Raw genomic sequence first — 17,257 nt, 5'->3', positions numbered from 1 at the left:
GATGCCGGAGTGTGTTGTACCAGACTGCACACACACGAGCAACGGTGACGTCAGTGCGAGACGAGAGATGTAGTTTATTGAGTGATTTTCACATAAAACGAAACGTTACTCTTCAGTTTTATGACAAACTGCGACTTTCTTGACTTTCATAATTATCTTTTAAATTGACAAACATCATATGTGTAATTCAGGGCACAGTTCAGACGGAATAAAAAGATAAGTTGTCTCTCGCCATTGACTACCATACATATTTTTTCCGAAATAAGGTCCCATGAGCCGGAAGCGGAGGGGCGGGACTTAGCCTCTCTATAGAGCCGTTTGTTGCGAGGCGGGGTTTATGTAAATTTTAGGATTGGTGATGTCACTAATCCGGGAGGAATGTCGTGTAGTCTCTACCAGCCGTTTGTTGTAGTCCTTAAAAAGTGATTTCTGTAAAATAAAATTTCTCCCTTTGCTTTGAACTTTGAGTGTTGTAACTTTGCAGATGTTGTTTATGGTCAAACACAACATTACACACTAACTAAAGCTAGAAAAGTGAAATCATAATCAACCACCGCTTTAAATTAAATAGAAATGGTGACAGCACCAGATTATACTCTTAACACTATTTATATATTCATATAAAATAAGATATTTTCATCTTGATGCTAAGAAAGACTCATGATTGTCTTTATTGTCCTGACAGGCTGGATTGCTCGTTCATCAGAAACTTCAGGAAATGATGTCTGGTGAGATCACTCATGTTCTTCTCTGCTGTTCTTATGCTCCTGCATGTGATGATGATCAGGTCATGGTTTGGCCCTGTGGAACCGGCACTTTATATGTAATGTGTGTATGTCTATGTCTCTGTGTTCATTGGCCAGTATCAGGATCTTCAGCGCTCGGCCTGAAGCAAAGAGTGGTTGAGATTGCTGGTGATCTTAAAGCTCTGGCTGATCATTTTCCAGAGGAGCTCGGCTGCACGGACAGGTGTGTTTATGGTTCTCTGAGGCACAGAGGATCTGATTATATGTTTGTTCAGAGCATTTTGTTTTGCAAATGAAACCGAGTTTGCAGAGAAACAGCTGCATCTCAAACCAGAATTAAATAATGTCATCATGCTTTGTCTGTAAATGACGGTTTTATATGGATAATGTTTTCAAAACACATAGCATCAACACCCGCTCGCTATTGAGTGCTTCCTATGCAATGATGTTAGCCAATCACTATAGTGGCTGTTTACTGACAAGCCTTTAACAAAAAAATTACTATTAAAGTGCTAAATTTGGTGTCACATTGTGTGTGTAAATTAATAGTCTTGGACTTGGTGCTGGAAACCCAAAGCACAGGATAATAGACACAACAGAATAATAATATTCATGATTCTGGAGCTGAAAATACTGATTATTTTAGACGAACATGCTCTCTGTCACTGACTAGATATTCAACATTATATATAGTAGTTTAATGTAGTGCTGAAACTAAAACTCTGTAAACTTAAATTTTTTTCACACAGTCTTTTTCATTGTGGGTGAACTATACACAATACATACTGGCCCTCATTTATGAAAAGTGCGTACACCAAATTTCCAGCGTACACCCAAAACTACGGTGACTTTGCGATTTATCAATATGGACGTTGGCGTACGGCACGCTCGAATCCTACGCCAGCTCAGGAGGTGGTGTACATGTACACGAAATGCGCAGAAAAACAATTCCTAACACCACAAAACGCACTGACAAACTAAAGATATGATATATTATGACCCACTGTAAAACAACAACAACATAGAAATTATAAACTTCAGTGTTTATTTGTGTGAGTTCAGCCCGGCAGGTGCGCACGGACTGGGTTCAGGAATGAAAGGCTTTCAATGACCAAAACATAATTCAGACTGACAAAATAATTAAGATGACATTCTTCTTCTTTTAAATAATAATAATAATACAAATAATAATAATAACAACGACATTCTTCTTCTAAATAACAATAAGCATCATTAATAATCAAAATCATAATACTAATAAGAAGAATATTACAAATTGTCATGCAATTATTCACATCATCATCACTATTGTACACCCCATTACATGTTACGTCATGCGAAATTCAACGTTAACAGTTTCAAAACACGTGCTGTACAATAAAGCATTGTGATAGGTCATTTGCTCAACCAACCAGCGATTTAAACTGGATTTCCACCGGAGAAGTTTCTCCTCTTTGCCGTCTTCCGTGTGTCCATGGCGTAAAATGAGGGCGTGGGGGAGGCGGAGACGTGAATATATAGGGGCGTGTGAATCTAATGACGATCGTTTTCAGCCGCGGGATTTATCAAGAGGCAGGTATTGCGTACACCTGAATTTCAAAGGTATAGTTACGCACAGCTTCATAAATCAGGCGGTAAGAGGAGTGTAAGCATAATCTTACGCCAACATATACGCCCGTTTCGACGCAAGATTGATAAATGAGGGCCACTGTCACTATCCACGATACATATTGTTAAATTTTTGTATTTCGGATATAGTGAGACACGATATATTGTCACACCACGCTTAAATCCTGATCACAGTATGCTAATACTTCTGTCTTTATTCAGTGAGATGAGGAAGTCTCATGTCTGGATTTCTCCATGTGCATCAAAAGCATTTTTCTTCATTTTTGTGATATGAGTGTTTAAAGCACTCTCTTTCAGAACTGGCATTTTCAGGGTGCAACTAATTTTACTTGATATGAGCCATGCTTGAAATGCAGAGGCAGACATTTAATTTAAAATAAATTCCATGGTGCATGATAATTATTAAGACTATGATGTTGTATGATTTGTATGATTTTGCAGTGCTGAGAGACTCGTGGATGATCTGTCTCAGACACTTGCGTCCCTAAGACGCGTTTTGTCGAATGGCATCACATCAGCTGATCAGTCTCCTGTAAACCTCAGCGATGCCAGGACCCGCACCCGTCCGGAGCGTGGCCGCAGTCCGCCTGTGGAGTGTGTGGTGTCTCCGGGCCTCTCGCCGGACGAGCTGCGGACGCTGGCGCATCAGGCCAGGCAGGAGCAGCTGGAGGAGGACTGCATCCTAGCTTTCCAGGTGAGCGCCACACGCACGACTCCTGCGCTCCCTCTGCGCCGCTCTCTGAGGCTCACGATCCTGTGTTCTCCTTCAGACTCAGCAGGCTTCGGCCCCCGGGAGCCCTCGCGACGCGGAGGGGGACGAGGAGTTTGACGATGAAATGATGAAGGTGAAAGTGTTTATGTTTTGTTTAGGTGACCGTTGTGGAGTGAGTGTTCACATACCGCCACTGCGGGAACTTTTAAGATGAAAACTGTGATCATTAAGTCACCCTTGTGTCTGTAATTAAAGGGATACTTCAGGATTTAGCATTAGCTTTGTATCAGTAGAAAACCTGTAGTATTTTCGAATGACCGTGCTTCCCTCCCTCATGTCCCCCTGAGACGAGAGATTTATATATTTTTGTCTGTAAAAAATCCTCAGATGACGCAAAAATCATAATTTTGCGTCATCTGAGGCTTTTTTGTCCAGAGGCTCGAGACTCCAGCCAGTAGAAGGCGCTAGATCCGCATGTTTTCAGCTCGCCCATAGAGGGATCTCACTCACAGAATGCACTAATAGTGTCAGCCATCTTTTATCTGGACGCTAAGCTCACAGGCTCTTGTTCTGTGGAGAAAGCGGAGTAGTATCGGTCTCCATCCTCTTTTTCACGGACATGTCCAGCCGTCGAGATCGTCCAAAATGTCCGGGATTCGGCTTTTGCTTTCTGCAGTCGCATTCATTGTTTACACGCACACCTTTAGTTTCAATCTAACTGAATTCAGTCCGATTGGTGAATCTGAATGTAGTGTTTACATGAACGCTAAACAAGTGATCGGTTAATGTGCGTTTTAACATTGCTAAGAGAATCCCCGCTCCTCCGTGAGAGATACGAGACCGGTTCGTCTCACAGGCGCCGCTCATCAGTAATCACGCCACCGGCCTCTCGCCGTTCTCCCGCGGCCGTCAGTCTCGTCCCGCTCGCCGCAGGAAACATGAGGAACGGCGACTGCAGAACGCAAAAGCCGAATCCAGACTCGTCACGGAGACTCACTAGTAGCCTAGCCTTGTTGTTTAGCTGCGCTCTTACCGGTAGGCGTGGCTTGGGAGTCGCCTCGTAGGGCAGCGAAGCAAGTGCATTCTGGGAGTTGTTGTCTTTCATCCACATGAGCCACAAATACATTTTCTGGCTTTTCTCAGTCTAGAAGGCTCCAAATTCAATAATTTCACATTTCTACTACATAAATGACCCTTTTAAATACACATTCATCTTTCCAGAGGTGAAGTATCCCTTTAAGAAACTTTTCGCCATCTCTGTTTGAAACGCATCAGTGCGGATCTGTCATTGTACATCGACATTTGACATGACAATCAGAAATATGTGCTAGTAGTAGCGGTGTGCGATATACACTGCCATTCAGAAGTTTGGGATCGATGTCAAAATGTCAGAATCCGATCAGATTTCCTTTGAACAACGGCCCAGATGATTCCCCAGATGGCAAAGATGATTGCCATTTAAACGGCTAGATTTAAAAGCCGCCATCTTGATGATAAGTTTAAAGTCTAAGCAACTGTCCTCAGCATATGCAATATAGTCTTTCGTGATATAACCACGCAAAGACGAATCACCTCAAACTGACCGCTCAAATTATAAATCATTTTAATAAGATTACCATCGGTTACATAAGACATCAGTGTTCGCATCTTATGTACTTCCTCAATAACTGCCTTTTGTTATTTTTTGTAAAAGTGAGTCTGTCAAGCTCCTAATACACCATAAACAGAGCCAATGAACTATTAAGGCTAGTCAAAAGCTCTGGGTTTGGCAAGAGCGTGGGTGAGGTACATGATGCTCACGTGTCTCTTCTGTTGTCCGTCAGTGTGCTGATGACATAGAGAAGTTAAATGAGGAACCGGCGGGTGTCCCGCAGTCTGGTGCTGACGACGACGATGAGGATGTGGAGGAGGATGAGGAAGAGGTGTTTGGTAAGTATACCGTCCTGCATGAACCTTAATGGCCTTCCCAGAGTAAAGGTCCTTACACACCGAGTCCCAAACTTTCGCACATTAAAAAATACATACGACCTCACGTTATGTCAATCACGCTTACTTGAAACTTTCGTCCGTCATTAAAAAAAATTGGATCGGGTTCTGTTTTCTGCGTTTTCCGCATCCGTAACAAGCATTTTGAGAGCCACCGAATCACGGATACGGAAACATGTCGGTCTTAGTGTGCAAGGACCTTAATATACAGTCATTTATTTTACGGTTATGTGACCTTTGACTGAAGACACTGCTTGTTCAGAGTGAATGTTATTCATGCTCTGTGAATATATTGCTCAGTTTATATACTGCAGTTGGTTTCAGTCTTAATATTGTGAGAGAAGTATTGTGAGAGAAATCTACAATCAATAGAAGAAACAAAGCTTTTATCTATTTAAATGTAAATGATGCATGATATTCTAAATAACACATGGTCAGGTTTCCTTTACACGTATAATTTTAGGTTGTATTGAGTTATATTGATTTTTCAAATGTTTTTTTATTTGATTTTATTTAAAGCAACACCAAGTAGTTTTTGCTCTCGGGGTCCCCCTACAGTTGGGAAACAGTATTGTCGTCTACTACTGTCGCAAAATCTGTCATGGTTACACCACCAGGGGATACACAGGAAACTACACTGCGACCAAAATGGTCGCATATGCGACCTTTTGAAATGCCATTGCGACCCTAATTTTTAATGGGTCGCAAATGTATCACTGATTATTTTTGTACCTACCTTATGTTTTAGGCAATATGCTATGATTTACTATGAGCATTTATTAAAACAGAAATGTGTATTTTAAGAATACGTTTTATAACGTGCTCTGAGCATTCAACACAAAGTTGGCTTCAGCCCCGCGACTTCTAAAGTAATAGGGTTGATGTGCGCGTTTATATGTCACACGTTTCCCGCTGTTCGCGCATAGCTATTCTCCTCTATTGGTTCTTTGTTTTAAACAGCAGACGTAATATTAATCCGTCTCTGGTCATGATTTGGAGACATTGAGCATTGAACCGTTTTGCCGTGCTGCTTATATTTATCACGCAGTAAAAATGCCCCTCCCCGCGGCCAAAACCAGTCGTCTGTGGATGAGAATCCAAAACAATTAGTGGGATGTTGTCCTGCTTCACTTCACAGACGCTGAGTGAAATGAGAATTTTAGAATGACGGGACACTCATTTATATGACACTTTATTCAACAGGAAGAACAGCTCGTTCCGCGCGTCATACGCCATTGTACATGCGCAGTCCTTTCAGTTTCGGTTTTCAATCCGATCAAGTGTTGACGTGTTCTCTCGATCGCATTACAAAAGGAATAAACCACCCCTTTCAATCCGATCAAAATTGTATTCGGATCGAGCTCAATCCGATCGATTAAGGCGTTTACATGAAGATTTTTTTTAGTCCGATTGAGCCGTCAATCCGATTATAAGTGTCCACGTAAACGTAGCTTCATGTAAATTGAAGCTTCACAATGACAGTATGAAGCAGGCGAAATGTAGAGACATGTACATATCCCGTGACGCAGCAGCACTCCCCACTGCATTCCGGTGTCAAGCAAACCGAGCAAGTGAGGAATCTGAATTGATAATTAAGTTCAATGTAGCTTGTAATATAGCCTTATTTGTGGCTTATTATATTTCACTTAATTGTAAAGTGGACATGCATTGTTTTTTTTTTGTTTTTTTCATCTTTAATACCGAATAGTCAATAGCTGCTGAAAATCTATTATTATATTATTTTATTGATTATATTTATTTTAAGAGTTCAGGAGTCTGCCCATCTGTGGCAACCATAGCATGTTGAAATCCAAAATAAATTAATTTTGCACATTATTGTGTAGGCTACTGTATTTTCTATTGCAGTAAATCTATCCCAACCAATGTTAAAGAAAACAAAGCGGTATGTGGTTTAAAAGATGGCAAGTAAAATAAAAAGCACACCTGTATGCAATACAGTTTCATTATTATCCAGAGCGGCTTACTATAAATAATTTGTGCGACCAAATCATGTTTTGCGCCAGTAACTGAAAAAGTTAGTAGCACAAGTGCCACCAGTGGAAAAGGTTAGTGTAGTTCCCTGATACACGTGCATTTGTTGACAAGCCGATACCCCCGAACTCTGCAGAAGGAGTTCTCACGTCTTGGGCAGACTGTAGCGCTGCGTGTGAAATGTCTTCATCCAGGTACAGTAGCATGTCATATGAACATAATTTCATGGGTTTTATTTTTTTCAAACGCCAAAAGATCGGGTAGCTCACGTTTACAAGCCAGCATCATTATAGTAGCCTATTGGCTACTGTTTTACATAATGGATATGCTAATTAAATTCAATGTTTGTGTGGTAGGTAATAGCCATATATCGTCAATATTATAATATCAAGCAACCATAGATGAATCTGCCAATTTGAAAAATCTATTTGCATTATAGCCTGAGGCAAGACACTTTCACCAGAAGAATAAATAAACAAACATGACTATCAGCCTGCAGTCATTAGGACAGTTATCCTAAAAGATGATTTTGTCCGTCTAATCATGTAGCTATTACTAGTCCGGCCAAGTCCGCATCGGTCGGGCACCACTCCTCCTTTATCACGCCAGCGAGCGAACGCTGGACCAATGTTGATCCTCATCCGGACTTTGATTTTATCACTCTCCCTTTTCCTCTTCCTAGTCTCCTCCGACAAAACCTTTGCCTCCTTCGGTTTAGTTGCTGCTTCGGCCGTGACAACAACATACAGACGCTATACCAGCCGGCAAACACACACTAGTTGGGCTCTCACGTCTGAATTTGAGGAAGTGGAGGAAGTGAGGTATGCCGTAAAGCAGTCGAATACTGTAGTTCTTTTTGTGCTCGGGTTACTACCCGAACCCCGAAGCTCCGTAGTGCCAGTAAAAGCGACACAGACCCCGTCAGGCTATGGCAGACGTGTCATTCAACCTATTGTAAGTCGATGTACCATCACAAGAGTCTTGGAAATATATTATGATGGTTGAAAAACTACTTGTTGTTGCTTTAATGTTTGTTAGCAGCAGTTTTGAATTTCAACTAACTTGTTTGTTTCTGTCCAGATTCAAGTATCTCACCACCAGTTCCTGAACAGATTACATGTCTGAAAACGTACTTCGGACATCACAACTTTAAACCGTGAGTTTTGAAACCCAAGCATTCCTGGTGCATACAACTGATTATGAATGTTGTGAAATTGATAACATCTGTCAAATGATGCTCGTGGTTTTTTAGGGTTCAGTGGAAAGTGATCCAGTCCGTTCTCACAGAGAGGAGGGATAATCTCGTTGTCATGGCAACTGGTATAACTTTTTCTTCAATCGTTGAAGTTATGATATACTTACTAAATGATCGTGTAGTCTTTATAGTTTATTTTTGTGTGTATGGTTTAATGGCATTTAGGCAGTGTACATCTTCACAACACACACACACACGTGTCAGTGTAGTTGTAGTTCAGGGTTAGATATAATTTTGCATAATTTTCCTATCAGGAGAAGTATCTGGAAGGTGTAGACTTCAGCTATTAAGCGTTTTGTGTGTGAAACGGCTGAATGTTATCGCCGAACTAATCTGCTAGACATGAAGATATGTGACCCTGGACCACAAACCCAGTCACATGACGCACGGGTATATCTGTGGCAATAGCCAACTATACATTGCATGGGTCAAAATAATAGATTTAGCCAAAAATCATGAGGATATTAAGTAAAGATCATGTTCCATGAAGATATTTAGTAAATTTCCTACCGTAAATATATAAAACATGTATTTTTGTGAGTGAATGCAGCACAATCGTGAACATAAATGCACAACTTTAAAGCAGATTTTCTCAATGTTTAGATTTTTTTGCATCCTCAGATTTTCAATAGTTGTGTCTCGACCAAATATTATCCTATCCTAACAAACCACACATCAATGGAAAGCTTATTTATTCAGCTTTTTTTTTTTTTTTTTTTTTTTTACAATTGACGCGTATGACATTAAAATATTATATTTTATATAGCCTCTGTAAGGCTGCTTTAACAACAATGTGTATTGTGAAAAGTGCAATGCAAATAAATTTGGCTTGGTGTGTGTTCAAATGTGTGCTCGCATGAAACGCTGTGTCGGCAGGTTATGGGAAGAGTCTGTGTTTCCAGTTTCCTCCAGTGTACTGTGAGAAGATCAGCGTGGTGATTTGCCCTCTCATCGCCCTGATGGAGGACCAGGTGCTTCAGCTGCAGTACGTCACACTAATCACTCACATCGCCGCCGCCTCGCAGTCAGGGCCGCAGTTAAGCTGAAATGTGCCTGAGTGTTACATCTTAGTGTTTGTGTTTGTGTTGCAGAATGTCAAACATCCCTGCTTGTTTTCTTGGATCTGCTCAGACCAAAAACCTGATTGAGGAAGTGAAGAGGTGAGAGGCCGGTCGGCATGAGATGCTCCTGTGCACGTGTCCTGCGATGCTACATGCTACACTCCATTAACAAAAAAGATCAATAACGGGACAAAATAGATTATTAAGCAGGTGCTATACAGGACTTAAATTGTATTTTATTTAAGTAAAATTATGACTTTGCTCACAGTGTATGACACATTTTTCGTATGTTTTTTTATTTATTTTTTTTACCTTGTTACACTTGTGGTGTTCCTGGTCAAAAATGACTGACCTACAAAATATTTCATACAAATCATTGATCTGAGCTTATGCACTTATGAACTTTTTCCACTCAAAATCTGGGGTGCGTAAGCTCAGATCAACGAGGCCAGTTCCAAAAAGTAATACAAAACCTGTCCTAAATAAAGCACAGCACAGCACAAGGACACCCAAGGTTCAAGGAGTCTTTATTATCCCCGGAGGGTAATTCGTTGTTAATGTTAATGTACCTAACATTTCATGTGAGCGAGTGAGTTCATGACTAATACAGAAAACCAACGCTTTCATGCCGCTGTATATTGTCCCTTATACATTCATATTATTTGTGACATTAAATCTTGAGGTTGATTAAAAAGTAATTGTCATGTTTAAACTAAAGCTGATTCAGTGACGTGAGTTGAGCCAGTAGCCGCGTTTCCATTACAGATTTCCACAAAACTTTTCCGATTTTTTTTCTTTTCTTCTTCTTCTTCTTCTAAATATCGATAAAAAACGATTGCGAAATTACGCCGTTTCCATTAACCGATGTTATGCGACTAAAACATAGTTTTTTTTCCTCTCGCGATAAGTCATTTAAAAAAATCATGGCAACAGACGTTGGTAGGTTTATACATCACAGCCGCCGCACTGGCCATTATTATTATTAACCGAAGGAGACGTGTGTGTGTGTGTGTGTTATCACAGCAGTAATGGCCAGGACACTGTGAGCGGCTCATATGAGGAGTTTCTGTGTTTCTCCCTCAGTTCTGCTTCGAGGTCTTGATTGTGGCGTTTCTCTGAGGTTTAGAATCCAGTATTCCTGAAAAAAAAAAATTATTTTATGAATTTAATAAACAACTCTGTCTCGTCTTCTGTCCGAACACACCGCGCATTCTACGTCAGGTGACTGTAAATGCGCAAAAAATGTTTTCATTGCCGTTGAAAAACCTCCTCATGCGAGCGTAAAAACTTTTTTGCGATAAATGGGAGTTTTTGCGAAATTAACGTGTTTCCATTGAGCGCATTTTCAATTCGCAATTTCAATTTGAACGGTAATGTAAACGCGGCCACTGACGCTGTTGTTTCCTCGCTGTCTGGTCTTCAGGGGAGATTTCCGAGTGGTGTACATGACCCCTGAGTTCTGCTCCGGGAATATCCCTCTGCTGGTGCAGCTCGACACGACCCCTGGTGAGGCCGACACGGAGAAATGAGCAAAGCATGTTTGAAATGATCCAGTGCTCCAGCGTAACTGAGGAACTTCTCTACTATGTGTGTGTGTGTGTGTGTGTGTGTGTGTGTGTGTGTGTGTGTGTGTGTGTGTGTGTGTGCGTGTGTGTAGGTTTATCACTGGTTGCGATAGACGAGGCTCATTGCATCTCTCAGTGGGGTCATGATTTCAGAAGTGCGTATCGTGACCTGTGGAAACTCAAGAAAAATCTCCCTGGTGTAAGTCAGTATGAGACCCTGGATCACAGAACCAGTCTGGAGTCGCACGGCAATATTATGGGTCAAAATTATAGATTTTTCTGTTATGCCAAAAATCATGAGGATATTAAGTAAAGATCATGATCCATGAAGATATTTAGTAAATTTCCTACCGTAAATATATAAAACGTGTATTTGTGTGAGTGAATGCAGCACAATCGTGAACATAAATGCACAACTTTAAAGGAGATTTTCTCAATGTTTCGATTTTTTTGCATACTCAGTTTCCAGATTTTCAATAGTTGTATCTCGGCCAAATATTGTCCTATCCTAACACACCACACATCAGTGGAAAGCTTATTTCTTCAAATCTCAAAAAATTGACCCATGTGACTGGTTTTTGTGGTCCAGACTCCAGAGTCACAAATTTGGTTTTGATTCATTATAAAGTTTCACTCAATGATTGATTTTGATCCTCCATTCATGTTATTCCTAACTGGCTCTTCTTTAATCAGGTTCCTATTTGTGCGCTCACGGCCACCGCGAGTCCGTCTATCCGCGAGGACATCGTAAAGAGCCTTCACCTGATCAATCCCATGATCACCTGCACATCGTTCGACCGGCCAAACCTCTACCTGGATGTCAACCGCAAGTCCGGTGACGTCATCCAGGACCTCAAACAATTTCTGGTTAAAAAGAAAGGGTAGGCCATGCTGATCCTTGAAATAACTCATCAATCTGGATATATGCCGCCATTTTAAAAGTGTGATTTCTAGACCTGATATTTTTATAATGAATATACGTTTCCAGCCGCAAAATATTTTATTAGTTACAAAAAATCTATTAAAAACTACAATTTATTATGGAACCTTTCAGTTATTGACACTTCTGTAATTATTTAATTTAATTATTGTAGTCTGGTGCCCACTCAGGAACATTTGATACCAGTAGTTAAACAACAACAATGTAATGCAAAATCTACTAAAGAATTGTTTTTTTTTGTCTTACCGTCTCCACTTTAATTATAATCTTCTGAATCCGATAAGAGTCCCTTTCTTTATATATCGCTTTTTACAATACAGAAGATTGTATCAAAGCAGCTTCACAGTGATAACATGACAAGAATACAACAAAGTTTGTTTCTAGAAGAAAATTGCTTCATCGTCCACCTTAAGTAAGACAGATCAATAATACTGTTGAATATTAAATGTCTCCAACTAAGCAAGTCAAAAGCCAAGGCGACAGTGGCAAGGAACCAAACCTCACTCAGTGACAGAATGGAGAAGAAATAATCCTTTTACACACATCACAGATTTATTTTTGAATGTTAGTTTCTCTCTCTCTCCTTTAGGGGTGGTTTTGAGTTTGAAGGCTCAGCCATTGTGTACTGTCTGTCCAAGAAAGAGGCTGAGCGTGTGACGGCGGCGCTGTGTAAGCTGGACATCCCGTGTGGAGTGTATCACGCAGGGCTGAGCATCAAGCAGAGGAGAGAGACACAGCACCAGTTCATGAGGGATGAGATCCAGGTGAGCGCCATTCAAAGCTAACTCATATACCCCTTTTCCACCAACAAGAACCGGGTGCTGGTTCAGAGCCAGAGCCAGAGCTGGTTCAGAGTTGGTTCGACTGACGAGCTTACTAAGAACCGGTTTGCCTTTCCACCGGCTAGAGAGCCACAACAGAGCCAGATCTTACGTCACTGTATACGTCTCATGTTGCCCAGCAACCGCTAGTGCGGTAGCGCCAAACACAAACACGCCAGGCTTGTTCGAGATGCATCGGCTTCTTGCAGAATCGACATCAAAGCACTGCGATAGCGATCTAAAAGCACAAAGAGTCATATGCTCTCCAAACACTACCGCAGCTCCGATCGGTCCTCGCCGCTCCGATGCATCTCGAACAAGCCATCAACAATAACGGACGTTGCAATACTATGGATGCTCGTGGGATTGCAAAAATACATCGGAATCCAACGCGTCCGTGCAGCTCGCCGTAACTTACATAGACGTATATTATAATCGAGCTGCTATTAGCTCGACTAGCTGCTATTTAAAAATGGCGGTCACAAGTTTCTATTCGTCTTGTTGGTCACGGTAACCCCGCCCCCAGCCCCTGACGCAAGCGGTTCTTACTTGGCTCCGTTCTAGACCCTGCAATGATTTGGTGCTACTTAAGAACCAGTTTTACTGGTTCGGAGCTGGTGCTTTGGCGGTGGAAAAACAAATAACCGATTTGAAACTAGGCTCTGGTTACGAACCAGCACCAGCTCTGCCTTGGTGGAAAAGGGGTAATAGTGCTCGTCTTGGGCCAGAGACAGAAATATAGTGTTTAAATGCTCATGTTCCTCTCTCTCGCTGTATGCCTGGGTCAGATTACACCATTTTTTTGTCTGTTGCGATTTTGACTCCTAAGATCTCGTCGTATCGTGGATAGGGATGTATCAGTATCGGTATCGGCTCTGATTCTGCCATTTTGGCCGGATCGGGTATCGGTCAGACGAGGCTGATCCAAATCCGATATAGGGATGTTCGCCGTGACGTCACGACGCGCTCTGGTTGGCAGAAGAAAAGTAATGACCGCTTAAAGCGCAGCGCAAACACAGAAGAAAATGGTTGTATCGTGCTTTGTGATCGGCTGTGTTAACAGGTTCGATAAGAGTAATAACCCCAAGAGCTTCTATCGTGTACCTAAACAGCCTGAATCAAGAAAGAAAGCTTTGAATTTCTGCAATTAGGCGTCTATACCCAGCGGAAAACAATGGGAGCCAGCGGACCACGATCGCGTCTGCTACCTACATTTTGCGTTAAAAATTAAAACTAATTTTGTAAATAAATGTTACTAGTAGGTTCTATCGCATTGATGGGTTAATTAATGAATGAATAACTGTACAAAATACCGCGGAAGACGTGTCAAAGTGTTTGTTTACATAACTTTTTGTGCATGCTGTGACTGAGCAATGGAAGTATAATAACACTGACATACCCTTATAAATTAATGGCAAATTGTTGTATTTTCATTCATACATTTTACGTATATGTTAACCAATGTTATATATCAGAGGTAAGATCATTTTGAATATAGCCCATGGATAAATTACACCTGTATTTTTACTCTAGTTGTAACATATTTACCAGTTATCCTTAGTTACAACAAGTAATATTCATAATTATTACTTAATTTATTGGCATCTAAAGATTTGTACGCCTTCATCGACTCTCTGGTAAACATAGATGGCGTGTCGATGAGATACAGATAGATGTCGCCGAATGTCAAATCTGGCCATGTGTCCGGGCTTTTGCTCCAATTCTCACTCAGGTGATATTGATCAGGCAGAGAACATGAACCCTGGTTATATAAAAGCTTAACCTTATATCTCTTTTTTGGTTCTTCGGACAAACAATTAGCATATGCTGACAAAACACAGGTAGACTGCTGCGAGTCTGCGACATGTTTTGGTTCTTTCTGCCAACCAGTTCGCGACCACGCCCATATCGTGACGTCACATTTGACTCCGGCGAACATCCCTATTGTGCGTTTACTATTCTGTCATTGTTAAGCCCCACAAAAGGCACAAATACATTATAAAGCATTACTAAGTTTTCGTGGATTATATTATAAGTGTTGAGAAGCGATTCTATAGTCTAATTTGAGATAGAAATTAATATTTAAGTTGTTAAATTCAAGTTCACGTAAACTCTTCCCTCCACTGCGGCTGTCAGTCATTCTCCATCCAGCATCAAGCAGCGCGTCGCGTTCGGTTACGACGGTCAACGAGATGAAACTCTCCAAGATGATTCGATGTTAATATTATTATACTTGATCTGTAGATAAAGGTCTATGGTTTCGCATAAAATTACTTTATCTTGCTGGGCCGTATTGCTGTACATTATCATGTTACTTTCTACCGGGTGTCTCTCACAACACTGGAGTAGAGCACTATGATTGATAGTACCGGTGACTGAAATTTAAAACTGTTAAAAGAAAAGACTGAATAAACTATTGCATAGATTGATAGTATTTAGATACATACACTACGCATCAATATGTCTTTCCTCAGGGCTTTGAACTGTTCAACACGGACTCGACGCGCTGTGACTCAGTTTGGTTATTTTAGTGTCTGATTAAAAATTCTTTAAATATTTGTATATAGAGAAATAAATATTTATGAAATCTTGGTAACACTTTACAATAAGGTTCATTAGTTTACATTAGCATTAACATTAACATGTCATGTTCTATCAAGCTAACAACGAGCAATACATGTGTTACAGTATTTATTAATATTTCTCAATGTTAGTTAATACAAATAAAGCTGTTCATTGTTTGTTCATGTTAGTTCACAGTGCATTAACTAATGTCAACAAATACAATACTTTTGATTTGAATAATGCATTAGTAAATGTTGAAATTAATAATGTGCTGTGCTGGCGGCATCATGTGATCTGGGGAAGATGAACTGGGTTTGGTTGGTAGGGCGCTCCCAAGGTTAGAGTTGGTCACAGTGTTGTTTCCTCATGGTTTTGTCTGCAGTGTGTGGTGGCCACTGTGGCGTTCGGGATGGGCATCAATAAGTCTGACATCAGGAAGGTCATCCATTACGGGGCTCCCAAAGAGATGGAGTCGTACTACCAGGAGATCGGCAGGGCCGGCAGAGACGGGCTGCCCAGCGCATGTCACGTCCTGTGGATGCCCGGAGACATGGCCCTGAACAGGTGACCGCTCACCCTTCCTTAACTAGCTGAACTCACAGGACGTTTCTGATGAGCCTAACATATATCTGCTTCTGCTTCCCTGAAGATTCATACTCAACCAATCCAAAAGTGAGCGCTTCAGAGGTTACAAAATAGACATGATGGCAAAAATGGAAAAGTATCTAAATTCAACCAAATGCAGACGAAAGTAAGTGAATTTCATTTCGGGTGAATCTCATGGAAGAATATTTCAACTCAATCAAAGAAAATGTGTTGTTACTAGCAGTGCAACGAGACCCTCACGATTCGATACATATCACGATATTGAACTCGATATGATACTACAAGACATATGATAAAAGGTTAACAAAAAAAGTCCTGTTGATTAAAATGCTAAATTTGGTGTTAAATTGTGTGTGTAAATGAATAGTCTTGGACTCGGTGGACCCAAAGTACAGGACAATATACACACCAGAATAACAATATTCATGATTCTGGAGCTGGAGCTGGAAATACAGAATTGTTTTAGTCGAATATGCTCTCTGTCACTGACTAGATATATTTATAATGTATTCCTCTTTTTACAGACATTTGGCATTATCCGGACCCACAAATATTCCCCCATTGCATTATTATACTTTATATTCAACATTATATAGTAGTTTAATGTAGTACTGGCACTAAAACTCACAAATACATATTGTCACTATCCACGATACATATTGTTGCATTTTTGTATAGCGATATATTGTCACACCCCTAGTTTTTACAACAACAAAAAACTCAAAAACTAGTGGGAAATATTCCAACTTGTGACAATAATGTCAGAAACTTGTGTATAATTCGTGACATTATTTCATTTTTACATATTTATTAACACTTATTGAGACGTGATTTTTGTAATGTAAAGGTGATGATTGTTTGAGCATTGTGTGAATTGTTTCGTAGGTTGATTTTGTGTCATTTTGAGGACAAGCGCCTGAGGAAAGTGACGTCGGGAATTCTGGGTAGCAGTGAGTGTTGTGATAACTGCAGGACAGGGTGAGTGGATCTGCTGTGTCTTCAGTCTGCTCTGATAGTTCACGGAGGATGACATGCTTTATGGTGTTGTGCTGTCAGTGTGAACGGAGGCGACCCGGAGGCGGTCCTGCAGGACTTTGGCTCGTGTGCCTATCAGCTGATGAAGGCCGTCAGCACTATGGACGAAAGGTTCGGCATCACAGCGCCCATCCTCTTCCTGCGGGGCTCAGTACGTCACACACAACACCGCTTAACATACAATAACACTAAACCAAACACTCTGCCATGATGCTCAGAGTGTGGACGAGTTTGTTTTGTCACTTAAAGGTGTAGTTCACTTTCAAATGAAAATTAGCCCATTATTTACTTCCCCCTCAACCCATTCCTAGGTGTGTATGTCGGTCTTATATCAGACAATCTGT

At 40.8% G+C, this 17,257-nt stretch overlaps 1 protein-coding gene across 6 annotated transcripts in view; it reads left to right on the top strand.

Annotated features, from left to right (window-relative positions):
• wrn (WRN RecQ like helicase) overlaps positions 1-17,257 on the top strand; it is a 67,390-nt gene that overhangs the window by 29,216 nt on the left and 20,917 nt on the right. For all 6 annotated transcript variants that reach the window (XM_079600254.1, XM_079600256.1, XM_079600255.1 and 3 more), the window contains 17 exons: positions 686-728; positions 864-969; positions 2,817-3,069; positions 3,146-3,220; positions 4,911-5,016; positions 8,146-8,221; positions 8,318-8,385; positions 9,197-9,305; positions 9,412-9,480; positions 10,805-10,887; positions 11,039-11,145; positions 11,640-11,827; positions 12,476-12,650; positions 15,655-15,836; positions 15,922-16,023; positions 16,764-16,856; positions 16,935-17,064. In XM_079600254.1, the coding sequence (XP_079456380.1) occupies positions 686-728; positions 864-969; positions 2,817-3,069; positions 3,146-3,220; positions 4,911-5,016; positions 8,146-8,221; positions 8,318-8,385; positions 9,197-9,305; positions 9,412-9,480; positions 10,805-10,887; positions 11,039-11,145; positions 11,640-11,827; positions 12,476-12,650; positions 15,655-15,836; positions 15,922-16,023; positions 16,764-16,856; positions 16,935-17,064 (1,965 nt within the window). The remainder of the gene's footprint in view (positions 1-685; positions 729-863; positions 970-2,816; positions 3,070-3,145; positions 3,221-4,910; positions 5,017-8,145; positions 8,222-8,317; positions 8,386-9,196; positions 9,306-9,411; positions 9,481-10,804; positions 10,888-11,038; positions 11,146-11,639; positions 11,828-12,475; positions 12,651-15,654; positions 15,837-15,921; positions 16,024-16,763; positions 16,857-16,934; positions 17,065-17,257) is intronic.

Source organism: Phoxinus phoxinus, assembly GCF_949152265.1.
Source record: "Phoxinus phoxinus genome assembly, chromosome: 23".
In the NCBI taxonomy this organism is placed as follows: Eukaryota; Metazoa; Chordata; class Actinopteri; order Cypriniformes; family Leuciscidae; genus Phoxinus; species Phoxinus phoxinus.
This window is presented reverse-complemented; position numbering and strand designations above follow the sequence as displayed.